Consider the following 25630-nt stretch of genomic DNA (forward strand, 5'->3'; position numbering starts at 1 on the left):
AAAGCAAATTATCATGGGTAAGTTGAACCATGGAGCTCAGCCCCTCCACGGGAGCCATTCCCCGCAATTTTGTGCCCCTCTTAGAGTCTCTTAGAGTCCATGCCCTCCGCGGCTTCGACTAATAGACTCATAGACTTGAGACTCCGCATATTTAGGGTGGTCCCATCCCGACCAGTCTCGACCCAATCTCATGTAAATGGGGACGCGAGGGTTATGCACGCCCCTCTTCTGACCGTTGTCTAGAATGAGCAACACGGCACACTTCAATTTTTGAATATTGGAAATACGGGGTGATTTCACGATGTCCTGCAGAAAAAATCTAGGTCTCATGGCAGGTAGTAGATCTGTTCAACCTGAGAGGGGTAGCTTGGTCTCGAATACGATGGTTGTACCATCATTGATATCCGGCTCTAGCCTTCTGCAGTACATCTAGTGGCAATACTATTGGAACCTTGGAAAGATGTAGTCTAGCCCTGGAGATGTCTGTTCTTACTACAATATTCTTGCACTACTTTATGTCGACATAAAGGTCCGCACGTGTGAGCCGAGTTGACAAGACCAGCTATGTCTACTCCAAATAGTAGTAAATCTATTTATGAACTAGAGTTTCGTTAATTACCAGTGTGGTTGATGGCCTCGATTTAAGCGGGGTAGGAAATACGTGGTGTCGTATGCGACATGCATGGCAAACCTTGGGAAAGTTGATAGGAGAGCATCACGCTAACATGAATTTAATTATGAACCATCTAGAACATCCATGGGTATGAAAGAGTGGTATGTGTGGAATATTGTACAAGTTCAATGCATCAAATAACGTGGATCACCCAGTTAAGGTGCGGAGGGTGTGGAGGGTGCAGAAGGTGCGGAAGAAGAAGAGCCCGCAGCTCCCTTTCCCTCTCCCTTCTTCTTTCGCAACTGCTCCTCAAATTTGGCGAACTCATGCATAGAGATAATTTCCTCCTGGTCCATCACCTGCTCGACTCCCTTAACCTCCTCAATCTATAAGACATTAGTTAACCGACCCAATCTGGTCTCTCGGGTGAAAGGAGAAACTCACATAGTGCATCAGCATAGACTCAATACCATTCTTCAATGTTACCGTACTAGAATCGCATGTTCGGCACGCTCCACGCAGCTTCAACATAACAATGCCATCCTCAAATCCACGAAGCTCAATGTCACCTCCATCCTCCTGGATAGCAGGTCGAATTCGTGTCTCCAGCAATTCCTTAATCATGCTGACGACCTCATCGTCATCTTCGTTGTAAGCGAGCGAATCTTCCTCAACTTCGTGATCTCCTTCAGCACCCTCAACAACCGAAACAATGGTCTCGCCAGAGGTAACAGCCTGGGTGATGAGACTGAAAACTTCGGGCTTGATGTGTGCCCAGTTCACGTCACCGGACTTAGTGACGGTGATGAAGTCGGCACCATAGAACACCGAGGTAACGCCTTCGACATCGAAAAGCTTTGCGGCAAGGGGAGATGGGTTAGGAGGAGCGAGGGTAGAGCGGGGGAGACATATATTCCAGGAAGGTGGATGGGAAGTCCTCAGGAAGGACGCGGTGGTTGGGGATGAATTTCAGAGCCTGGTTATTCTGTTAGAATTGCGAGCTCAATGGTGTATATGTTGTCGGGGTACATAGTCCATATAAACCAAGGATCAGAGGACATACATCGGGATTAGGAGTGTTTTCAGTCTGGATAAAGATTGTGCGCTTGCTTGTCGATGAGGGACCAGTAACATTGGCTGATGCCACTGGTTGCTGGTATGGTCGCACCGTTGGTCGGCGACGCGTCTCTGAGGCTGTGAGGGTAGGAAGGCGAGCAGCGCTCGACACGTTCCTGCAAGGACCGAACACAGCAGGTCGGATGGATTTGGAGATAGATGAAGGGACCCGGGCATTTGATAGAGCACGTCGAAGCATGTTTGAGGACGTTGAGTTGATTGACATTTTCACTGCAAACGTACTGGTTTGAGGAGATCAAAAAGTGATATTTGCAGGAAATAATATTTGTTCAAAAAGTTGAGAATCGCCGCGGTCCGGACTCTGACGCAATAGGGACGGCACGTGCTCGTGGATTACAAATTTGCAGTGGTGAATCAGCCAATCAGCGACGAGGCGTTACAACCATAATCTGCCGAATGTCGGAAGCTTCGCTATGTTCTGCTCCAATATCCTGTTGGGATATTTGAATTCATGAAAGAAAGCGTGAGAAATTTGTTAATTGGGGTTATTCTTTGTCACAGAATAGAATATTAATTTGCATTGTGGGCAGAAATCTTAAGAGGGCCCTGTCTGGTGGAAGCTTGGGCCCAGATGTGTCGATGGTGTTGCAGATGGGCCAGTCCATACTGCCAAAGAGACCTTAGTCTGAGTCCTGATTGCCCAAATAGGATTGGTATTTGATTAGTGAAAGGTTATAGTACAGTTCAGTTAGGTCAAATGTGCGCTGAAGATACAAAACTTTGCACACGACAGGAGCAAATATTCAATGGTGCCAGTGTTCAAGTTGGGAAACAGTCGCTTGGAATAGAGTTAATCCTCAATGGTAGACCCCGGGGTCACAATGTGGATACATTAAAGATGTCCTAAGTTTTGTTTATGCCTGATGGAAGCGAGCTTCAAGATGATCTTCCAGTGCAAGGACCTGGTATGGAGCAATTGATGTCAATTTTCGATATCGTCATAGACATTCAGTTGCTACTGTTGGTAGACTCCCCACTGGGCCAGAAGTGCGAATTGCATTGCTTTCTTCAAGTATGGGCTTACCATGATTTGAACCCCAAAGGTGATGAGTTGATAAGCTATATCTCAATTAGGACAAATTTCCCAGAACCTGTGGCATCCTAGGATAGACTGAAACTTGCCTGGTACAACTGGAGGATAGCAAATAGTGCATCCTGTCAATGGCGTCCAGACCATTCTTCCTATGCACGACTCGAACAGCTTCTCGGCAGCTAACCTTGGTTTCCCCTGGCAAGGAAGGCCGAACTGAATGCAATCAGGGCATTCAAGGATGAGAGTGCTTCCAATGAAGACTAGGCAAATTTCCCATAGATGCAAGAAAGGGCCAGCTGTGCAATTACAGATTGCTGATGATAGCATAAAATCAAGATATTTAGCCACACACTGTGTTCTCAATGCTGCATTGGCTTTGAAGCGAGGAACCTCAAGATCCACTTCGACGGGTCGAGATATTTCTTCTGCAACAAGTTTGCATTGAAATGGGGATGATACCATCCTGTCAGTACACATGTTTTGCCAATTGAGTTATGAATGAAAGCGCGGTTCCTTTCATATCCGGTACAGACGTGGCCGTTCTTCAGGCACCGTATGTACTATGCACCATCTCGTCGCACTAGACAGGGATCAGGATTGGATGCCCTAGAGATTGGGCACTAGGTTTGCCACATGAGATTTCCAAGTTTGAGAGTACCTTGACTTTTCATCGGCGACATGTATTGCAGACTTTGGAACTATATGGGACGTCCATATTTGATGTGCTTAGTCTGGGTCTGCAGGACCCATCCGGATCAAACTGGCCAGGGTGCCATGGAACTCTCCCTGGCACTTTTCACTGCACACCAAGTTTCTGATGTTGAGAAGAGAAGTTAGAATGAGATGCCATAGAGTAAATTTCTAATTCAATCTAAACCTGGGCAACCTTGGAAGTTCTTATCAACCCCGATGTGGCTATGTGGAACCCCCGTAATAGGAAAGATCTTATGCGGGGATCGATGGCAGAATCGATAAAAAACATTTTTGAGCTTCGACCTCCGCAGTTGTTTGCTGGACTCGACATCCCTGATTCTTGTAAGAAATCTCGGCGCGTTGTGCCAGCTATGAGGGACAATCTGTCGGTGAAAAGATCCTGGTCTGCCGAATAAAATGCCTGGTTCCTGTGAGGTGTGTTCTTCGGAACCATCCAAATACCGCTGTCCGACATGCGCACTCATGAGGTATGCACTCCTATGAAAGATACGAGCCAATCCGAGATCTACAGATCTCACCAAGAGATAATCCCTGTTAATTCTGCTCTGAGACAGCTGTTCGCTTGCATGTACCCAATCCCATAAGATCTACTGCGCGCCCAAGGTGACCCCCACGATCGAGGAACCAACCGAGACATCAGCCACCAACACTCAGCACTCACAAACCAACGGTGAAACCGGGCCCGATACGGGTAATATCTCAGGCCAGCTCAGCGAATCCTCTCCTGCAGCTATAGCCGCCTCGACCGAGCTTCAGGCCCTCCTTCAGCGCTATCCTCAGCTACGTAGTCAGTTGCACGAAATCTACCGAGCAGCACAAGAAGATGAATGGGTCGAGTGGTACACCCCACCGAGTCGAGGAAGAATGCATGGCCGCGGAGGAAGAGGACCTTCTCGTCGAAGCCGGGGACCATGGAATTCTGAGAAAGGCTTCAACCGTGCCCTAGGCAAGGTACGGAAGCTTAGGCAAGGTTGCGAGGAAGGGACCGAGACTGGGGTAGTAGCCGAGGCGTTTATGCAATTCTTAACTCTGCTTAATTGTGGTTCCAACGCTCAGATGCCAAACTCGGCCTAGTTTTGTCGTCAAAGCATCTACTATCAACCGGGGGACCGAGCATAAGACCCCAGAGGTCATCTACGGAGTACGGAATTGCGGGATCTATTTGGCAAGTCATTGCTGGACAATGATTGTATGATATTGTTAATTACTACAAAAAAACACGCCTTTGCAAATGCTCTATTTTTCTACTATGACATTCAATATTTCGTTCTATTATCAAGCATTGATAATGAGAATACCCCTCTTTCATCTTCATGCCACTTTGTGCCACCTGAGTAAGGATTGACAGAAAATCCAACGGCTAAGACTGCACAACCGAAGCCCTCAGCAAGCGCCATTATAGCGCATCCTTAGCGGACCCAACCAACCAAGGCGCCCCCATCTAGAGCGGAGCCCGAGTGCGTCCAGACCTTAACCAGCCAAGAGGGGGGAAAGCGATACAGATTCAGAACGGAGTTCGAGCACTACAGACCCCAAGTACGATGTTGAATAGCAAAAGTTCAAGTGACAGGGTGCACGGGCATATAATCCCCAGTCGATAGATCGCATGTCTTGTGCAGATATTCGTCAGCCTCGGGAGAATTGTCTTAGTTTTGATCAGGGTTCCCTGATTCTCGAGGACCAGGAGGGCCGTGAGAAATGTGTTGATCTATGCATGAGAGGCCCCAAGTCAGCCCGGGCCTGCACGTTGACGGCGATTAGCTGTCAAATTGAACGAATCCCACCACGCATCACTCTTGCTGCAGCTCCATTGGATTTGGACCCCTCTCTCCGCTCCGTAAATATCCAAATCTTGATATTCATTGGATATCATCGTGATGCTGTTTGATTGTTCTTATGTCTCTCTGTCCCTCGGTCCTCTTGTAAGCGCTCCTGGCCCTTCCCCGTATTCTCGGAGGGTAAATAGCAAATTTGTGTGTGATTTGGCGTGGCGGCACCACCAAGTATCTGCGGGTGGTCTTTTCCTACGTCGATCCTGTAGTATAACGGGTGTACAATAATGTTGGGTTTCAGCTCAGCTTGAAAGACCCATCCGTATGAGTAGCACGAATGAATGCCTTGGAACTCTCGAGTTTACGTAGAAGTGGGTTGCGATCTGGAGAACGGGGGGCCACTACAGTGAATCCCTGACTCCAATAAGAAACGAGTATTGACTTCCCGTGAAAAAAGGACGAAAAAAATTGTTAAAAATACCAAAAAAAATAAAGATTATAGGTATAAGGCAAATTCTTCTGAGATCTACTTTTTTTTTCTTTGCAGAGCTTGAATTATTATGAATTTTGGTATCCCCCTTTGTTGAATTCCTTATATTATAGGGGGAAAGGGAAAAAAACAAGACGGAGAGCTTCTGCCCGCTCCACGTTCCACGGTTCAACTTTGATCACTATCTCCGGGTAAGCTTCAATTATTCCCCCCCCCCCCTTATGGCTCGACCCCAATTTAACCAGCAGTTATTATAAAACAGAATTGCTGTCAGATTATATGGACAGATCACTTTTCCCTCTTTAATTTCCAGATGGGTACCTAGCCCCGCGACCGTTTCTGATCAGTTTCACGAAAGGGCAACAATGGATGCGCTGCAGTGCGGGCTCCTCGAAGAAACACAATAACGACTCCCTCCTCCCTCGACCGTGAGATCTTTTCGCTACCTACTTGATTCGTGGCCCGCAGATCATGGCTTTCCAACAATCACGCCGTGAGCGCGCGGCCAGTGATAGGGCTCATGCAATGCCTGCAGCTGCATCTGCAGCTCCTGGTTCAGCTCCGCCGCACCCAGGTATGGGTAGCCGTACATTGTCCGCCCCTTCAGGAGGGTTATACAAGTTGGATTCGAATCGGAAACAAGGTCCTGGGTCAAGAATGGATCAGACATTAGCGGAAGAAGATGAGGCGCCGAATGAGATTTCCAAACGATCCCGGTCTCGGAATGCTGGGGATGAGGTGCGTGTCCCTTGTTTCAAGTGCAATTGAACTCTCGGAGTGCAATTGCGTCTATCTTGCCTGTTTCGCTTGCAATATATAAAGCCTCGAAGGGAGGGCCTAATGACTGACGGCTATTTGGGACCTACAGGAATCCTCCAAGGCTAGTCTGCCTGAAGTGACTATTGCGGTTGTAGGCAAAGACACAGCCGGCAAATCAAGCTTCATTAATTGGGCATTGGACATGAAGAATAAGCCCTTCTCCTGTTCGACCAAGAAGAAAATGTCATTAGATGGGGCCGTCTATATTGTACGATTACTGGAGGTCGACCTGACGAAAGTCCAATTCGACCAGGAACATAACATACTTTGGCCACGATTGGGAAATGATGATTTTGCTCCAGTCGTGGACGGTGTTTTGGTGCTGCATGATGCCACTGAACCGGAGCAGTTAACGGAAACCGCCGAGCTCATAGGTAGGTTGATGAACCTAGGGACGAGATTTCCCGATATCCCCCAGCCTAAATCCCCATGTTTTCCCATGTTTGCGCATGTCTGCCCATGTTTTGCTGGATCTCCCCACGATATCCATGCAAGAACCGAGGCAGACAGGGTGCTTTCCTCCCAGCATTTACCGATATTGACTTGGAGACTCTGTGTACATTTAGACTCCCTTGACGCATCTCCACTGCCATTTCTCTTGGTTGCATGCAAATGTGATTTGCGCCCCGAGGATGGTGATCTTGGACTGGTTCATGAGCGACACGAGATCTACCGGACATCGCCCGAGTCACCCCGATCCCAGCAAATGTGTATTGCACTTGTTTTGCGGGCTGTAATTTCCACTCGAGCCGGTAAGTCGCTTTATCTCTTTCTTTTCTCATTCATTTCAAATTTTTTTTTTCTATTTTTGTTTTCTTTGTTCTGGGAAAAGGCCGATTGTCTCGGCAACAAAGGAAATAATCCAAAGGATTGTTACTGGAGCCATGACCCCTAGTTCACTAAGTGGGTCGCCGTAGTAGCATCTCGCTACCCTTTTTTTCTACTGAGAAAAAGAGTCCACCGATCGACAGAAAGATCCCCAAGAAAGAAGGGAAAAGAAGCCGAAATACCAAGCAAAGAGAAAAAAACACAAGAGAAACAAGACTTTGGACGAGAATATTATTGTGGCGTTCAATCCCACTCTTGGACCCGAGCTAACCTCTTCCCCCATTCGCCCCTCCCCAGACCTTGCACCGTCTGACACCTCAACTATTTCTCCTCCCGCCCCTCCCCCGCCGCGGACAACAACCAAGTCCTTTCAACCTAGCCCACCCCTCGATTGGCATCATACTCGAGCCAATTCAGAAAACCCAACCGCTGTATCAACGGGAGCCGCTGGCGGCCCAGCAACATCTACTTTGGATCGATTTGTCGATGGGAACGGAGGCCGCCGTCCGTCCACCGACCAAGCTCCAGCTTCCAATCTGGCGCAACAGCATGCTCCAAGTGCCCCTCGAAATGCCCGCAGTAATTCCCAACCGGTGCGACCGCAAACTCCTACAGGGACGCGGATGAATACCCGCCGACCGTCTGTCCAAACAGAGAATTCCCCGAGCCAAGACCAACAGAGCTTTTCACAACGCATGCAAACCACCTGGCGCACTAGTGGAGGGTCCGACGCCTTTCACAGCTTTTTGAATATGGAGGACGAGATGGAAGAGGCTCCATTGAGCCCGACCAATGTCGTACGACCAAAACCCAGTAGCGAGAGCAATTCCAGCGCAGAGGCAGGAGTGTCATTTGATGATCTTGTCGACCGCCTGGTCGCTCAACCTATGTCGAAACATGACTCGAAATTCGGCTCGGTCTTTCTCTGTTTATATCGAAAATTTGCAGCACCCTCAACCCTCCTGAATGCTTTGATCGGTCGATTCGAGAAAAATGAAACTACCATTCCAGATCAGCTGGCCCGCATGGCAGAGCAGTTGCGATTGCTGAATATCATGGCCCAGTGGGCTTCCGACTACCCTGGCGACTTCGCCTTTCCCAAAACACGAAAACGAGTCCACGACTTCGTTGGAACCCTCGAAAAAAGTCATTTTTATATGTTCGCCGCGAAGGAGATCGGATCGTTCCTAGACTCGAATGCTGAGGACGACGATATTGGCTGGGCATTCCGTGATGGCGATGTAGATGAATCCAGCCTCACAGAAACATTCTTCGATAACTCAGGCAGAAGCTCTCCAGTCCCTTTTCTCAACAGCACATACGATGACGACGAAGAAGAGGAAGAAGACCCCATTTACAGCATGAGCGCTTTGGATCTTAGCGATGGACCACACGATTCTACCTCCCGCCTCTCAGGAACACTTTCCATCTCTTCTAATAACGACAAACCCTCCAGCACCCTCAACCAATCCTTCACCGTCTTGACCCTAGAAGCGGCGCAAAAAGAAGCTCTTCGCCTGGAGCTTCACCCCCGAAACCCGATCACGAAAGTTCAATGGCGGTTTTTTATGGAAGCTCCGGAAGAGGAGTTTGCGCGACAGCTCACCCGCATTGACTGGGTCATGTATAACTCTTTCCGACCACGCGACCTGGTGCGCCATGTGAGCATCTCGGGCGTGGACAAGGAGAAGGTCAAGAGCTTGCAAAACGTCAACCGGATGATTAAACAATTCAATCATCTTGCGTTCTTCGTGGCAAGCATGATTCTACTTCGTGATAAGCCTAAGCACCGAGCCAGGTGTCTGGAAAAATTCATGGGGATTGCAGTGGTAAGTCTTGCATTCCTTTTCTACCTTTAGAAGTAACCAGGCTAATATCATCCCTTCCAGAAACTTCGTCGTCAAAATAACTACAATGCCCTCGGCGCAGTGATTGCCGCAATCAACGGCACACCTGTTCACCGATTGACACAGACCCGAGAATTGATTCCTATCCAAACACAAAAAGAGTTCATGCGCCTTGTCATTCTTATGAGTACTCAGCGCAGCCACTTCGCATACCGCTTGGCCTGGGAGAACTCTTTCTCCGAACGTATTCCTTTCCTCCCATTGCACCGCCGCGACTTGGTCTCTGCAGAGGAAGGAAACAAGACGTTCGTCGGAGAAAACAAATCCCGCATCAATTGGAAGAAATTCGAGGTCATGGGTGAGGTTGTTCTCGGTATTCAAAGAAGCCAAAAGACACCTCACCCTCAAGCCCAAAAATTCGAGGATGTTGAACGATTGATTCTGGACTGCAAATTGTCTGGCGATGAAGAGGTATGCTACCTATCATACTACTGTCTATACCAACCAACTAACATTTCATAGGATTTATACGCTCGCAGTCTGCAAGTCGAACCGTCCACTGGCGGAGAGCCTGTTCGAAAGAAGTTTGGCTGGCTGCGTGTCTAATCCTCTCGTGACTATGGCAGATTCCAAATTCCGGGTCACTCTACTCCCTCGCAGACCTGTTGCACGAACCTTGTTTAACGTACCTTGACACTTACCCGACCCTTACCTTATAACCACCATACCCCTCCTCACGTTGATACGCTTCTATGATTGACACACATATATTGCCTGCTTTTTGCTTACATGCTTGGTTGGAAGGATCCATGGCATGACTGATATGACGCTCGGCGCCCATTCAATGGCAGACTCTGCCACTTTGTATATAGGAGTATGGTAGTGATGTGATGATAATCTCTACCTGTGATACATATTGAAAATACTTAAGCTACTTGTAATTCGTCTAAAAATATGAGTCTATCGATTCTTTCTAAATTTCCATTTCCCCTAAAAATCGCATTTTTCACCACCATTTATACGCTGCGCAATAAGTCACGTGCATCGCTACATCCAGATTCCAGACTCCGTCCAAAACCGCAGATAAGATCCTCCACACCTCAACCACAACGCAATCAAAACCAAGCCTCCGAAATGACACAGCCAAGTATTCAAGCCCGCGCAACCTACCGCGCCCTACTCCGCGAAATCCCTGCACGGAGCCGCACGCTGAACAATCCCTCACCCTTACAAACCCGCATCCGCCAACTCTTCCGCTCCGAAGAACAACAACCTTCCACAACACAATCCTCCTCATCACCATCTACATCCAGCGCTACCGCACCGCTCCCATTCTCCCTGCCTACCTCTGCTGAAGAAACCTCAATCCGTATCCAGGAGGCAGAGCAGCTAGCTAAGTATGCGCGCGCTCAGCGTACGTACTGTGAGCTTTTGGAGCGGTATAACCCCGGTATGAATATGGATGAGGAGGAGAGAGTTAGACTTACGGCTCGACGAGTTGGATTTGATTTGCCTGAGTTGCACGATCCTCTCGCTAAGAATGAGTGATCTATCTCTTGAGATTGGGGATTTATCAAATTGATCTGGTTGAGGTGGATTTATGGATGCATATCTGCATATCTTGGTCTGGTGGAGACCCTGGACATTGTCGAATACTGGGTTTTCGTCGAGGATCGGAATGCGCGAATTATGCCAAAGTTGGCTGCTGAGCCCGGGAGAGACATGGCATGTATTCTGGGGATAATTGGATTGAGACTACACTTTGAGTGGAGCGATGCTACTGCTTGAGGTGAAACTGTCCTGTTGATGGGACTTGTATACTACTTGATATGACTTGTACAAAACAATATAGAGCATGAGATGTGGATTTGTTTCTATCTGAGTGGTATCCATGCATGGTAAATCTGCTTCTGATATTATGTTCAGTCGCTTGTTGTAGCTGATCTGGTATCTCACGAGGAGCCTTTGATATGGCTATTATGCAGCAAGTCGCTGGCAGAGAGTGCTTGCAGAGCAGCACTTGAGTGTGTCGCATGGAGACCGATGGCCTGAAATGCAGGTCTTTCTCCGAGGGTGACAGATGACAGCCAGGTATGGAGGGTCTGGTTTGAGTCGGTTTGAGTCCCAGGTCCGTAGCTTGGAGATATTGATAAGGGCATAATGCATTCTCAAGTGATCTCAGCTGTTGGTCAATTGGATATGCTCCATCTGCCTTGCCAAGGTTGAGCTGCCCTCTTCATCCTCCAAACCAATTTCAATGGCCGTCTTAGGGCGATTGCGGTTCAGGCCATCAAGCAGGGTACACGCCTTGCAAATGCGCTGACTCGAGATGTAACCACATTTCTCACAGTATTGTAAAGTTTGGGTCTTGATCTTCTTTGTATCGCTACCCTTCTTCGGCATTTTGATCTCGGTTTCGCGTGACTCGGCGGTATCATTCGCAGCTAACTGTTGCTCCATGGCAGCCATCTCACCACCACTGGATCGACCATTGTGACTTCCACAACCACCAGCTTCATCATCCGCAGCAGCAGAAGTTTTGCAACTCTTTCCACTCGGAACAGTATTTCCAGGGACCAGAACAGCCATATCCTCACCACTCTTCACAATATCGAGAATCGAGCTCGGTCGGATCTTCTCCAGATCTTTGATCAACGTGCGCGCACTGCCTCGGAAAGCCTCGGGGGAATAAATGCACTCCGTACTGAAATAATCCAGACGTCGATGATGCGCATAAAGAACAATCTCCTTCTCGTAGGCATACTTCAAGGGCTTACTGCGCTTAGTATCCGAAGCCTTGGACTCCGTCACGATACTCGTTCCACGCGAAAGACGAGGTAAATCTCCACGAAGCAGATTCATCATAACAGTCTCAGCGACATCATCCGCATTGTGTCCCGTAACAACGTGCTGAATTTCCAACATCGCCGCACCACGATCCAGTGCCTGACGTCGGAACACACCACAGTATGTGCAATTTCCCTTTTTCCCTACCTGCTCCACAACCTGATCCATCGTCCATCCGTATAACTCTCCATATCCGACGATCTTCAGCGGCATATCGTATTGCACTGCATTGCGCTTAACCGTCTCGAGACTGTCGTCACGGTATCCGCGAATACCCTCATCGATGGAAAGGAGGCTTAGTTCGAGGCCGTAGTTATATCGCTCGTTAAGGGTTTTCAGGACTGCAGCAAGGACGGTACTATCTTTTCCACCGCTCGCGCCGATCGCGATGCGTTCGCCGGGGTAGAATAATTTGGCGTTCGTGATTGTTTCGTGAACTTCGGTTTCGAAAACTTCAATGAAGCAACCGCGGCAGAGTTTGTGGCGGTTCTTGGGTCGGATTATTACCGCGCGCTCCTCCTTGCAGTTGAAACAAAGTGTTGGAGCCATTTTGGTGGTTAGAGATTGTTAAGGTGATGATATTGAGGGGCAAAAAAGATTTGGTTTTTTCCCCGCTGTGGTCCGTGCCGAGACGAACTAAGAGGCGATTAGAAGACGTGGGGTCTATCTAGTTCGGTGGAGTGAGTCAAGTCAAGTTCAGTAAAAGAATACTTGATCTCTTTTTAAAATTAAACTTATTCTCCGTTGAAGAGAATGGAAAAGAACTTGAGTTTAGTGAAAAGTCATAGCGTTTATCTCTTGCAATATGAATATTTGAAGGAGTCTTTGCAAATAAGCAACTTGGAACAAACGCAAAACCCCGAAAACTTGAAGAGAAGAAAGAAAAAAAGAAATTTCATAATCCATAAATAGCCTCGAGTCATCAATCATTTTAATTCAATTAAACTCCTCACACGACTTTCTCACTCAATTGTGTTGGATGCTTGCCCTTCCGACAAAGAAGACCAACAGAACATTTCGGCCATCGACTCTTCTTCGCAAGGTGTCGTGCAGCATTGTGGATATGATGTCGCCGATGAATCAAAGAATGGTGATAAGGCTTCGAGCGATCCGCATACAGATGAAAATCTTCCTTCTCCGTACCAAGCTGCTTGGCTATGGCATCAGTCTTATCATCTGCAAACGCAAACGACGTCCCAATGATCTTGAAATTGCGCGCCATATGATGCAGGTTTTTCGAATGCCAGTCCTCGGATGTCCATACAGGCTTCACACCCCAGGGTAGTCGACGCTCATTCTTAAATGCATGCCACCAATCCTCAATTCGCAATCGACCCTTCTCTCCGCTGACAGCATGAACACATCCGCTTGAGCCAAGGGCTACATGAACGAGCATCCGGTCTGCAACAACATCTACCGGTACTTCATCGATGGTCGCGTCTTGTTCTGGATTCTCGCATCTAGTCGAGAGATAGATCTTACGGCCTGGGTGTAAGGCATAGGCCGCAGCACATGTAGTGGACGGAGTCGAGTGGGAGGTTGTGAAACCAGGGTATGGGAACTTATCAGCGGGACCAACGACAGAAGGACGAATGATGAGGATTTTATCGAGGGCGTTCTTCTGTGAAGCCTTTTCCAGTGCCAGACGCTCGGCTAGGTGCTTAGCGTAGGCGTATGCCCAAGGAAAATCATGCGCATCGTATTCGTCTGAGGTGCCGGATTTCTGAACCTCCTTCCATATTTCTAGTGCTGATGAGTATGGATCTTCGTTCGCGCTGCCTAGTGGGTATACCTTCTCCTCGACAGCAACGTCGGAAGATTTGCTTGTTTTCCACAGATGAGAATTGACGTATGCGCTGGAAACAAATACGAAGCGTTCCAGATTTGCGAACTTTAGCGCATACTGCGTTAGACACAATGTGGGTGCGATGATTGTGTACGATAGCTCGCGGAGCGAGTTCTTCAGCTCGATGGATGCTGCAGCGTGAATAACGATGTGGACAGTTCTCTTCAGCATCTGCAATTTCTCATCGGAGAGACTCATAGTTGCGGTGTCGCCTAGCTCGCCATCTAAAATAGTCATGCATTTACTCTCATAGAGGACTTTCGCCAGGTGAGCTGGAAGCATGTTGGCCCATTTTGCCTTTGCCTTTCTAATAATGCATCTTAGTACTTGGTCTCAAAAGCCAGATATTGGTTCAGTCTAGATTCATCAGATAATGAACTTACGAGTATCCACCGCGACTCAAAACATAAACATTCTGGGGCGATGATTGAGTTAACAATCGATATAGTAGTGTGGTCCCTATGAAGCCCGTTCCACCCGTGATGAACACGTTCTTGTCATTATAGTAATCCCATACCATTTTGAAGGCTTAGGGAGAAAAGATCCTTGAATTGTGGACGTTTGGCTTTCCAAGAGAAGCGAGGGATGAAATATGCATAACCGGGGAACCCATTTTGATAGGACCTCTAGGTGGGTCTACCGTAGCAATAAATAGAGAGGGAAATAATGGGAATTCCAGGCTGGAGGCTGGAGATTCGATTCTCTAAGCCAATCTTGTTGACGCTGGATGTCTGAAAATGAGCGCATGCAGCATTCTGAACCAAGGTGCCCAGGTGAGGGGAACCGCATGCTGTGTAACCACTACAGTAGGGGCCCCCCCGGCCTTATGAACCATTCAGATTTGGCTCTGCAATCAATGACAGCACTTGAATGTGAGGAAAAGGTAATTGATTGCCTTCATACAGTCATCTAGATCGTGGGAGTGTCATCTCCTGCATTCTATTGCTGGAATCATCCTTCGTGCTCGGATGTGCAAGGTGCTCGACCCCCTTACAATCTTATCCAAGATGTCCGTTCTTTCGCCTTGCTCTTTAACACACATCGGCTTTTGTCATTCGAGTCCATGAATAGAAACAAAAACGAAGTCCACGAGGGAAGTCAGTTTGATACAAGGTGAACTTGAAGGTGTTGATAGTCAATCTCGAGAGGTTCACACGAATCACACCGCTTCATGCAGGATTCCGGTCTCGATCGATCCAGCGAACAGAAAACCAGATTTGCTTATCTAGTGTGTTGAAAACCAGGCCAAAGCGCATGTGGTGAAGAACCTAGGACAAATTCTTGAGACTTTTCAGTCCAGTCGAATGCCTAAGCGAACCTTTTGAAATGTTTGTCAGTGTGGCAGATCTTAACCTGGTTCTGGTTTTCTTTGACTTCCGCGGGTACTTGGAACACGCATATGACCCACGTATATATGTTCGACGGTTGAAACATGCGTGAAAGTGGCCAAAGTTTGATTTCTCACGTTTCACTGACTCTGCAATGAGATCATGATTGTGGTCCAAGTCCACGAACTTCAAGCAAGGCCTAGAGCGAATTAATCCACTTCAAGTTGGCGTGAGACATCACTACTAGCCTGACACTAGGAGTGGATGAGTTCAACTTCGCCCGAGCTAAACTTAAAGCCGCATTGATGACAGTCAACTGGTGCCTCTGACTTCACAAGTTCAAGTTGACAGTCTTCCTTGCCATGGAAATCTGTTTTTCAAGGTGTTTTGTATTCAATAGCTTGAATTCTCTATAGCGGATGACCTTCAGCCAAATCCCCGCACCCGATCTAACCGTGTCAGGTAGGTCCACGCGACCTTATCAATGACAGGTTACAAGGTTATCACATTGACCACTGTTCAAGATGCAAAAGTGATTTCGGAAATTGTGGATGAATTCCTGGAAGAAGTGGATCATGTCGTTGACTTGGATTCCATCCGCTAGAAACTTTCTATGATGCCCAAGTCATGATGCATTTTGTCTTCAGAAGATGCACAGGGAAAACTTTGAACACACATTTTAAATGCAAAAATCGCTACAGAAATGTCTACCATTGGGGTCAAGCGGGCCTGTGACCAATGCCATGCAGTCAAAGAGAAGTGCCGAAGAGAAACCCCTACTGTGCCATGTGAGAGATGCGCTCGCCTGGGTCAGAGTTGCAGGACTATACGAAGCCCAGGAAAAGCTGGACGCAAACCACAAGGTGCACGGAAACTATCATATACCCTACCAAGTACACCTATCTCAGCTGCAGGTGATATGTTAAATGAATCGCCGGGGTACTCGTCACCTACTTCTACCTTGCTTTACAACGCTGGATTGAGCAGTAATCCTGCCATATTCTCCGACCTTGATGAATGGGAACAATATTTTCTGGATTTCATGAGAGACATCATCGCTCCTTCACCTCTAGACAAGTTCCTAGTGGGACCAAGTTTTCACGACTCACATCATACTTCATTTGTGCAAAACCTCATCCAACCGATCCCCGAACTGAAGAACGCTTCTGTCGCTTGTGCTGCCGTTCTATTTGGCGATTTATTTACCGAGCATACGAACACAACTGTTGACATTGGGCACAAACGTGCAGCATTAGCTGTATCATCACTTCGGTCATTTCGGATATCGGATGAAAAAGATTTGATGACGATGCTCGTACTGACCGTGGCGATGATAACATTTGCGATGCATGTGGAAGATGGTCAGCCATATCTGATTGCCCGCTATACTCTGAGTCTTATCGAAGCTCAGTACCAGCACTTAATCAGATTCGAGTCACCCATGATGGGTCTGCTTATGTGTCTGATCAGCACAGACACATTTGAATGTTTATTGAGATCTGAGGTACCGGCATGGAGAATCAATACTACTGAGCGTGAGAATGTTGTAGACCGATACCTCGGTCTGAGCTATCCGCTCTTCCCGTTGCTTTATGATATATGCGAGGTGGCCGATCAACTCCAACATTGCAAAAACGAAGAAAGAGCTGAAATTGCCGGTCGGCTTACAGCAATAAACACGACTGTGGATAACTGGCATCCATCACCACCGGTGGACCTTGTTCAATGCTTTACTCAGGCTGAGGTGATCATAATTTCAGCACAAGCCAAGATACTACGCTTGACCGGGCTACTGATTATTCATCGCCTGAAACATCCATTTGGCCAACACGATGATGAAGGACAGGTCTTATCGCGAGCTATCATCTTCGAATTTGATACTGTACTTCAGCTCACAAATCGCTCCGTACCATGTACATCCCTCGCCTATTTAACTGCATGCTTTGAGATTTCCGGAGAAGATGGGAGGGAGACTGCATTGATACGAAGTGCAAATGTTGTTACTTTTTCGAAGCAAGCACTGGTAAAGCTTAATGCATCTTTAGTGTCGATCTGGAGGGCAAGAGACCAAGGAAGTCAGTTCTATTGGACTGAACTAGCGAAGTATCTTTGACAGATTATTGGACAAAATAACTATATAGTATATTCATAAGAATTTAATTATTTGAAAACATTATATTTCATAAATGTCGCAAAGCGGCGTGCGAACTAACTCCAGGCTATACTGCGCGATGGGTAATTTGTTTCTCAGACATCTTCCTATAAGACACTGCAGTGGCAACTCTTGCCTTCTTACCCCAAATCAAAAGAGGCACAGGAATCATATAAAAGACGAAGGCGATAACAGCACACAGAATATGTAAATTCTGCAATCCCATTCCATTAACCCAAGGGGTCAATACGAACAGAACAATGAGCGAAATAATATTCCTCATGAATATAACGCCGACAAGAGCATTACCGATGATCTGAATAGAAATAAAGTCAGTTCTGAAACATAGCAAGAGATCATAAAGGCCAGGAGCTGTTCAAGTGGTGACCTACATCTTGGTAACAATCCATAAGATAGGATAAGGAGATGCCACTGATAGAAGCCAAAGTGAATCCGTAGACTCCGAATCCGACTGCTAAAAGTGACCAGTGAACGCCCTGCATTATGTTAGAAACTTAATCTCTTTGAGCGTAGCCTAAGAGGGGAAACAAACATAGGCAAGACCCAATCCAAACATCAAAATCGAGGCTGGACCCAGGATAGCCACCGGCAATGCAAGCCATAGTCGCATCTCAGGTTCATAAATACCGTTGTTTCTCTTGGAAAGCCAGAGAATCGACTTGTCACTGAGCCAACCACCCACTGGGAAACCTATCACAGCTCCAACAAAAGGTGCCACGTTCATCAAACCAACTCCGATCGCGTCGAAATTATACGGGGGTAAGAGCATATATGATGCCTGTAGTGAGGTCATAATCGCAAACCAGGCCAGCGTGGATCCATACGTGATCGCAGCATAAGTGACAGCGGGGAAAGTGAATAATGTGACAATCGGTTGCCAGAAATGGGGCCACATAGACTCTGGGGTTGGTGTAATCCAGGCCATTCGTTCCCCGTATGTTTTGAGCTGGATGTCCGGGTTGATCATAACTTGGGTTGAAAGCACACCGGGATTTGAGACTTCGCCATCATCATCAGCCTGGACATTATCTTTCTTATCCCGAGGGGCCTCTGCTGCGGTCACCTGAGGCTGGACTGCCACAATTTGACCATCTAGCACAGGCACGTATTTGGATTCCTCAAAGAAGAAGAATACGCAGATCAGAGTCACGCCGAAGAAGATAACACACCACCACCACGTCCATCGCCAGCCTTGTGAGTCAACAATGTATCCAGAGGCGACGGGGCCTAGGAATGCTCCAGTGGACTGGAAGATCACAAACCATCCGTTCATGGTGGCATGTTGGTGCACGAAGAAGAGATCCGCGACGGTGATTTGTACAATGATTTCACTGATTGCACCTCCCAAGCCAGAGATCAAATTCGCACCCATGTAGCTACCCACAGTGTAGACCTTAGCCTGCCATATACACGAAACAAGCTGAAGGGCGACACTGAAAATGTAAACAGGGCGACGACCGTACTTGTGCACTAGAGGAATGAAGAAGAAACATCCAATACCAAGACCACCATAGTTGACTGCTGCTCCAGCATTCAGAGTATCGACGGAGAAGCCTAATTCAGTCTCCATTAGGCCCCATGCTGTGAAACCAATATCCAATTGTACAAACGTCCACAGGACGAAGAAGCTGACCAAGGTGAAGTTCAAGGCTTTACGAGCGCTCGACCAGTTCAGGGGATCATTGGGATCTGACGAAGGGGTTGGAAATAGAACTAATTGATCTCTGGTGCGATGTACTAAATCGATTAGTCAATTGAGATTGCGGTATTGATCAAGCCTGGACTCACAGTCTTCCAGAGCAACCGTTCCGGGAGCCCAGAAGGTCTCATCATCCCTGTCCTGCTGGTCACTTGTCATGCCTGTTTGTATATAATAGAAACTTGTCGTAGAACAAGCGATAGCCCCTCGCCAACACGAGGCCAGCCATTTTTATAAGTGTCTTTATATTATGGGTGCGGAGATGCTGGTTCCCGAGGGTGTTATCTCGGGAGTCTCCTACAGAGTGTGGGGAAATCAACGAGAATGAATCTGAATGATAGGAGTTAAACCAATAAGAATGATTAAAACAGACCGGCTTGGCACTTATTATATCCACTTAGTCGGAGTCTCCACCCCCGCTTATCTGTCGAGTTTAGTCTGATCAGTTGGATCAACTACTCACATCTTTGTTAGCGGGATAGAGTCCGCTAGGGGAAACTCACCTGGGCACTTGGATCTGCACTCGTAATCAATTAGTGTAGGTTTCGGCTGATATCTTCATTCATTGCCGGATGGCAAACTATTACGCAATCTACAAATGTCATGGGGATCCAGGCGGAGCTCTCCCCAGGAAGAGGCTGTTATGTCGCTTGATCCATATCTTGTTTAGCTCTTCCACGTAACTCAAGGTCGGTATTTTGATCTGCAGGGGGTATCAATAGGAAGTTGAAATGCATCCCTGGATCATACAGCACAACTTCAAGTTGAAGGAGAATCATACATATTTGTGCAACTTGAACTTGAATGACTCACTACTGGAGTTGGCGAGATGAAAACTTGATTAAGCCACATGAATGATTCATGTTTCCTACAAGTGCCACTGTTGACTGTTTCAGGAGTTACTCCATAGTATTGTATAGAGCTTATTTCGGGGTCCAAGCGACACCCGTGGACTGGAATTGACTTTGCAATTTTCGTTCAGATCCGCCTTCTAACGTTCAAGTTGCCTCCTAGTACTATTCCAGTAGGTATAACACGATGGTTCAATGACATCGTCGCGCCTTGGGAAGTGAACCTTCAACTGTTAGTCTTTAGTGTGTCAGTGTGCAAGGGAACTAGGTGTCTCCACATTGATATCTCGCGAGTCACGATACAACTTGAAACTCTCACCAATCTGCCAGTGTGGGGTATATATTCTCGATAAATCGAACATTTTTAAACACAATCCGTGAGTTACAGCATCGGAAAATTCAATGGGATAAAATGCCAACGAGGATCATGAACGGCACTCCTTGACATAGTATTCAGCATATCGGATGAGAGGTGAGTCCCGCAGTTCTAATCGTGCCGTTGCGTAAATAGTAAGCTGTCAGAGGTTCAACCTTAATTTGATAGCATAATCGCACCGTTGTAAGGCTGAAGGGTACCGAATGATAGCACTTGGACCATTAGAGGACATAAGTAAACTGGTTCCAAGGTTGTCGGCATTGTGGCGGACTTTATGCCGCCTTACATAATGCTTATCAGCAGTCCTGGGATAAGCAATGTAAACGAACAATCGCGTTGCATTGATGTGAGAGATACTGAGATACACTTCGGGCAGGGTCAATTGCTCTCTGCTGCCAGTGCTATCGAATTTGGTGGATACAGCGACCAATTTGTATCAGGATCAGGGCAGTCGGAGTTGGGAGTCCATAGCCATGTCGACAGACTCAAAGCTCAAGGCGTTGGTACGATGGCATGTGTTGCTCTTGAAAGATCTGGAATGGCAACAGTTACTGCTGTACTTCGATCAAACTATGAGAAGGTCCTTCGAGATGGCTTTGAAATTGAGTCCATTAATCATGGAAAACTGTCGGCCTGGAGACCGAGTCACAGTACGTGGGCTTGCCTTTGTAGTGAATCACGCTCCTTTTGATCTAACAAGGGTCTGATCAGTTGTCAATTCTGTGCCTCAAAGTGACTCGCATGATCCTTTTGACTTTGTGATCGTTTCTATGAAGACTATACCAGAAATCACCAACATCAACAAAATTATCGCGCCGAGCATAACCCCCGACCACACAACCATCGTGTTGATGCAAAACGGCATGTACATCGAGCCACCGGTCATGGAAGCTTTCCCCTCGAACGTCATCCTCTCTGCTACAAGCTACATCGGAGCCCACGAAAGAAACGGTCATATTATTCATGATGACCCCGACTATTTCCACATAGGAGCATTCCACAACTCACGACTAAATGCTGAATACGAAAAACAAAGACTAGATCTATTTGCAGCAGCCTATAATGGATCCAAAGTCGTGAACGCTGAAACCGTCGATGACATCATCTTCTATCGCTGGCGGAAAATCATGTGGAATGGTACCTACAATTCGATGTGTGCGATCACTCAGCTTGACAATGCCGCAATCCGACGACTGGGCGGGGAGAACAGTCTGATTCGCCCCGGTATGGTTGAAATGGCAGCTATCGCCAAAGCAGATGGATACGACTTGGGGGGAAATATTGTGGACGAGATGGTCAATGCTACGCCCATTGCACTTTCATTCCGGCCCAGCATGCTAGTAGATGTCGACAAAGGAAACCCAGTCGAGGTTGAAGTTATCTTGGGAAATGCGCTGCGAATTGCTCGCGAGAAAGGCGTTCCAACTCCCATATTGGATAATACCTACCGTTTTTTGAAGCTGATTCAGGCGCGCTTATTAGTTGCTCGAGGACACTTGACTATGCCAGAAGACATCATGACTGGTGACTGTATCTAGTATACATAGTCCGCCAGCAGCAATAATAGGTAAGTCACTAATAAAAGCGGTTCCTGGTCCGTGATACCTATCGCTCACTATTAGAATCTATAGCAGTGCCACTCGGATGAAAAGAACAATTATTAGGATGAAACCTCGTGTCTAACTTTGGAATATTTTTATGAACATACATAGTCCCGCATACTCGGCATCCGGGGTCCGGTCAGGGGTTACTTTGTGCAAAAAATCTATAAGCCCCGCAATTTGTGATATAGTACAGCCGCCTGTGGGGAACTATTTATCACCACACCACACTCGGGCGCCGAGAGACGAGTCTAAAAAATCAGAGTCGTATCATCATCTTGAGCCTCATATCGAAACAAACAAGAACAAAATGGTCAAAGTTCAACTAACAACGGGACGCATCGACTTCCACGCACACTGCGTTCCTCCTTCGTATCGTGAATATTGCCTTGAGAATGACTTCGCAGGCAGAGGACATCCGGATGGAATGCCAGCAATCCCAGTAAGTCTCTGATTCGATTCACGGTGAATTTGCTAACTTTTCAGGAATGGGACCCTGTCACCCATATTCAAATGATGAAAAACCTCAACATCAAAAAATCCGTTCTGAGCATGTCTTCCCCTGGTACAAACCTGACACCAGGCAATGACGCGGAAGCCAGATCTCTGACTCGACGGGTCAATGAGGATTTGTCCAAAATTTGCAAGGAGCATAAAGAGCATTTCCTCTTCTTTGCTTCTCTTCCACTGCCTGACGTTGAGGGTTCACTCATCGAAATTGACTACGCCCTTGATCACCTGGGTGCAGTGGGATTTCAAATCCTGTCCAACTCCCACGGCATATATCCCGGAGACAAGAAGTTTAGTCGCGTCTTTGATAAGCTCAGCGAGAGAAAAGCAACTGTGTTCTTCCATCCTACTAGTTGCCATATTCAGGACGCGCAGACCGGATCCGTGCAACGAATCACTCCGAATCCTGGAATCCCTAGCCCTGTGATGGAATTTATGTTCGACACTAGTCGATCTCTGACTAGCCTGATAAGTTCTGGCACGGTGACAAGATGCCCCGGCATCACCTTTCTGGTCTGCCACTGCGGTGCCACATTCCCTCCTATTATTGCTCGGATTGCGGAGCTTTCCAAATTCCTTTTTGCGAATGCAGAAGCGATATCCGACCAGGATATCAAGGAACTTCTACAAACTCGATTCTATTTCGACTTGGCAGGTGTTCCTTTTCCAGATCAGATTCATGGTATGCTTCGTGTTGTCGACTCTTCTAGACTTCTGTATGGAAGTGATTATCCGTATACACCTCTGGCGTCTGCGGAGGATTTGAATCGCCGACTGGAGGCTGGTCTGGTGAAGGATTTTGGCTCAGTGACGGCACAGCAGATTCTTTGGGGAAATGGGGAAGAGCTTCTATGCAGTATTCCTAACGCTAGCTATCAATAGCTAGACTTGGGATAAGGTATCTTCACTTAGTGCTTTCACATGAGTGAGCGGGGCTGCACATCTATCAATTACTAAAAATTAACCATCTTACTCTTCTGATATTTCAAAGAAATTGAATTCTTCATTGACGTGTCTCTCTTATTGACCCCGCGCTTTAGAACATTTGAAGGCGATAGATCCCGCAACTTTACCTAGTCCACTGTAGATCGTACAAGTTGGAGGCGGGATCTTCTCCATAGATGACCTGGTCCTACATGCGGGGTGATGCAACACAAATATAAGAAGAAGTATACATATTTAAGTAACATTATTCAAAGGAGTTAAACATTTGAACAGAGTAGCTCCCAATCTTAGCTTGAGGAAAAATCATAACATTTGAATAGTCATGGGTATTTTGTCAGGGGCACCTGATCAGCTAAGCAGCTGGATCTTCCCGATAGCTGTGACCTTCGCAGTGTTTATCATAACAAGATCCATCTCAGGAGCGTTCAGGAAAGGCCTAAGAAATCTACCGGGACCAGGGATCGCCAGATTTACTCCTTTCTATCGCGCATGGAGGATCTCTCACGGAGATGCACCAACCTACTACCTGAAGTTACATCAACGATATGGACCGATAGTTCGTACAGGACCAAATACTGTTGACGTTTCGGATCCCAAAGCTCTGCCTACTATATATGGCATCAATAGCAAGTTTCTGAAGGTGAGCATCAAGCAGAGCGACGCAGCGAGAGAAGCTAAGAAAATCCATCTCAGTCTGCGTTTTACGATACATTCAGCCCCTTCTTCGAAGACAAAGTAATGCCCAGCATGTTCTCCGTCAGAAATCCTGCTATGCACCAGGCACTAAGAAGACCAGTTGCTCAGAAATTCTCCATGTCCTCAATCAAATCTCTGGAGCCCTATGCAGATAAGTGTACGAAGATATTTGTCGACTCTATGAGAGAGCTGGAAGGTCAGCAAGTGGATCTAGGAGCATGGTTACAATGGTACGCGTTTGATGTGATTGGCGCGATTACCTTCCAGCAACGATTCGGATTCATGGAGCAGAAGAAAGATGTGCAGAATATGATAGCGGATCTTGAAGTCGGACTTCGCTACGCGGGTATTATTGGCCAGGTTCCTTCTCTTCATTCTTGGATGATTGGAAATATCTGGGTTGGGAAGTTCTTAGCTATGCAGCCATTTGTGCACGCCCCCGATCCTCTTCGATCTATGGTGCAGGCAAGTATCGTCTTTTCTCTACTGTATGCCCTGTATACTGATAGATTTGAGGATTTATAGTTTACGCAAAAGTGCATCGATGATTATGGTCGTCAATCCGCTACGCAACATAGCGACCGACCGGACTTTCTTGCATGGCTTCGAAGTGAGGAGTCAAAGGGCAAGCCGATGTCGAACCGTGATATGATGAATCATCTGAGCAATAATCTGTCTGTTATGGAAAACTCCTTGGAGCATCAAATACTGACTTGTGGATCTTATTAGGCTTGCTGGAAGCGATACCACGGGGATCTCTCTGCGCGCCATCATTTACTTCCTCGTTCAAACACCATCGGCATACAAAAAACTGCAGGTTGAGGTAGACAATGCTGATAAATTGGGCAAATTATCTGATTATATCACCTACGCTGAGTGTCTAGAACTTCCATATTTGTGCGTCTCGGATTATGTCTACAACAAGTAAGCAGAGATCTGACAAATGCTAGACAAGCTGTGATGAAAGAAGCAATGCGGTGCCATCCTGGTGTATCATATCCTCTCGAGCGTGTTGTCCCTGAAGGTGGAGCCACGCTTTGTAGAGTCTATTTCGAGGCAGGCACTATTGTCGGAATGAACCCTGCTGTTATACATCACGACAAGAGTATCTTCGGAGAAGATGCGGCGAATTTCCGACCGGAAAGATGGATCGAGTCCAGTGAAGAACAAGTCAAACTGATGGATCGGCATTTGATGACGGTGTGTCAGCCTTCACACCCAGTTCTCACAGCGTGCTAATATTCTCTCTTAGTTTGGTTATGGATCTCGAACATGCATCGGGAAGAATATTTCCATTATGGAGATGGGCAAACTGGTACCTCAGATCATTCGGAAATTCGAAGTTGAGTGGGCGTCTGATCAACCTGATTGGCATGTTGAGACTTTCTGGTTTGCAAAACAGCACGGCGTGATCTGCCGCTTGAGGTCGCGCGATTCTTTTTGATACTGTCGCAGAATGATATAAATTAACGGGCTCACGTCTCTAAATGATGATTCAAACTGGT

The 25630-nt window shown here is 47.1% G+C and overlaps 10 protein-coding genes across 10 annotated transcripts; 6 read left to right on the top strand and 4 right to left on the bottom strand.

Annotated features, from left to right (window-relative positions):
* Positions 1-828: 828 nt before the first annotated feature.
* N7483_010162 (NifU family protein) lies at positions 829-1955 on the bottom strand (the record flags this gene model as incomplete). The annotated part of the gene is made up of 3 exons (XM_057093589.1): positions 829-999; positions 1058-1468; positions 1677-1955. 3 exons carry the CDS (start codon positions 1953-1955, stop codon positions 829-831), a joined length of 861 nt encoding a protein of 286 aa, XP_056939560.1.
* Positions 1956-3893: 1938 nt separating this feature from the next.
* Positions 3894-4571, top strand: N7483_010163 (zinc finger HIT domain-containing protein; the record flags this gene model as incomplete). The annotated part of the gene is made up of 2 exons (XM_057093590.1): positions 3894-3964; positions 4052-4571. The coding sequence occupies 2 exons, from the start codon at positions 3894-3896 to the stop codon at positions 4569-4571; spliced, it is 591 nt and encodes a 196-aa protein (XP_056939561.1).
* A 1659-nt stretch (positions 4572-6230) lies between these two features.
* On the top strand, positions 6231-10801 carry N7483_010164 (putative Ras guanyl-nucleotide exchange factor RasGEF; the record flags this gene model as incomplete). The annotated part of the gene is made up of 7 exons (XM_057093591.1): positions 6231-6475; positions 6645-6952; positions 7145-7330; positions 7704-9235; positions 9296-9724; positions 9776-9837; positions 10342-10801. 7 exons carry the CDS (start codon positions 6231-6233, stop codon positions 10799-10801), a joined length of 3222 nt encoding a protein of 1073 aa, XP_056939562.1.
* Positions 10802-11431: 630 nt separating this feature from the next.
* On the bottom strand, positions 11432-12649 carry N7483_010165 (putative PP-loop ATPase superfamily protein; the record flags this gene model as incomplete). Its single annotated transcript, XM_057093592.1, has 1 exon — positions 11432-12649. The coding sequence occupies one exon, from the start codon at positions 12647-12649 to the stop codon at positions 11432-11434; it is 1218 nt and encodes a 405-aa protein (XP_056939563.1).
* A 400-nt stretch (positions 12650-13049) lies between these two features.
* N7483_010166 (uncharacterized protein) lies at positions 13050-14466 on the bottom strand (the record flags this gene model as incomplete). Its single annotated transcript, XM_057093593.1, has 2 exons — positions 13050-14253; positions 14330-14466. The coding sequence occupies 2 exons, from the start codon at positions 14464-14466 to the stop codon at positions 13050-13052; spliced, it is 1341 nt and encodes a 446-aa protein (XP_056939564.1).
* A 1511-nt stretch (positions 14467-15977) lies between these two features.
* Positions 15978-17387, top strand: N7483_010167 (Zn(II)2Cys6 transcription factor domain-containing protein; the record flags this gene model as incomplete). The annotated part of the gene is made up of 1 exon (XM_057093594.1): positions 15978-17387. The coding sequence occupies one exon, from the start codon at positions 15978-15980 to the stop codon at positions 17385-17387; it is 1410 nt and encodes a 469-aa protein (XP_056939565.1).
* A 106-nt stretch (positions 17388-17493) lies between these two features.
* N7483_010168 (uncharacterized protein) lies at positions 17494-19305 on the bottom strand (the record flags this gene model as incomplete). Its single annotated transcript, XM_057093595.1, has 4 exons — positions 17494-17742; positions 17819-17923; positions 17980-19184; positions 19236-19305. The coding sequence occupies 4 exons, from the start codon at positions 19303-19305 to the stop codon at positions 17494-17496; spliced, it is 1629 nt and encodes a 542-aa protein (XP_056939566.1).
* Positions 19306-20662: 1357 nt separating this feature from the next.
* Positions 20663-21911, top strand: N7483_010169 (ketopantoate reductase family protein; the record flags this gene model as incomplete). Its single annotated transcript, XM_057093596.1, has 2 exons — positions 20663-21023; positions 21085-21911. 2 exons carry the CDS (start codon positions 20663-20665, stop codon positions 21909-21911), a joined length of 1188 nt encoding a protein of 395 aa, XP_056939567.1.
* A 373-nt stretch (positions 21912-22284) lies between these two features.
* N7483_010170 (amidohydrolase family protein) lies at positions 22285-23366 on the top strand (the record flags this gene model as incomplete). Its single annotated transcript, XM_057093597.1, has 2 exons — positions 22285-22416; positions 22461-23366. The coding sequence occupies 2 exons, from the start codon at positions 22285-22287 to the stop codon at positions 23364-23366; spliced, it is 1038 nt and encodes a 345-aa protein (XP_056939568.1).
* Positions 23367-23751: 385 nt separating this feature from the next.
* Positions 23752-25569, top strand: N7483_010171 (cytochrome P450; the record flags this gene model as incomplete). Its single annotated transcript, XM_057093598.1, has 6 exons — positions 23752-24069; positions 24123-24590; positions 24651-24799; positions 24855-25049; positions 25076-25325; positions 25378-25569. The coding sequence occupies 6 exons, from the start codon at positions 23752-23754 to the stop codon at positions 25567-25569; spliced, it is 1572 nt and encodes a 523-aa protein (XP_056939569.1).
* Between the last annotated feature and the right edge of the window lie 61 nt (positions 25570-25630).

Source organism: Penicillium malachiteum (assembly GCF_028827825.1).
Source record: "Penicillium malachiteum strain IBT 17515 chromosome Unknown utg000005l:1.0-9002435.0:326005.0-9005861.0, whole genome shotgun sequence".
Taxonomy (NCBI): Eukaryota; Fungi; Ascomycota; class Eurotiomycetes; order Eurotiales; family Aspergillaceae; genus Penicillium; species Penicillium malachiteum.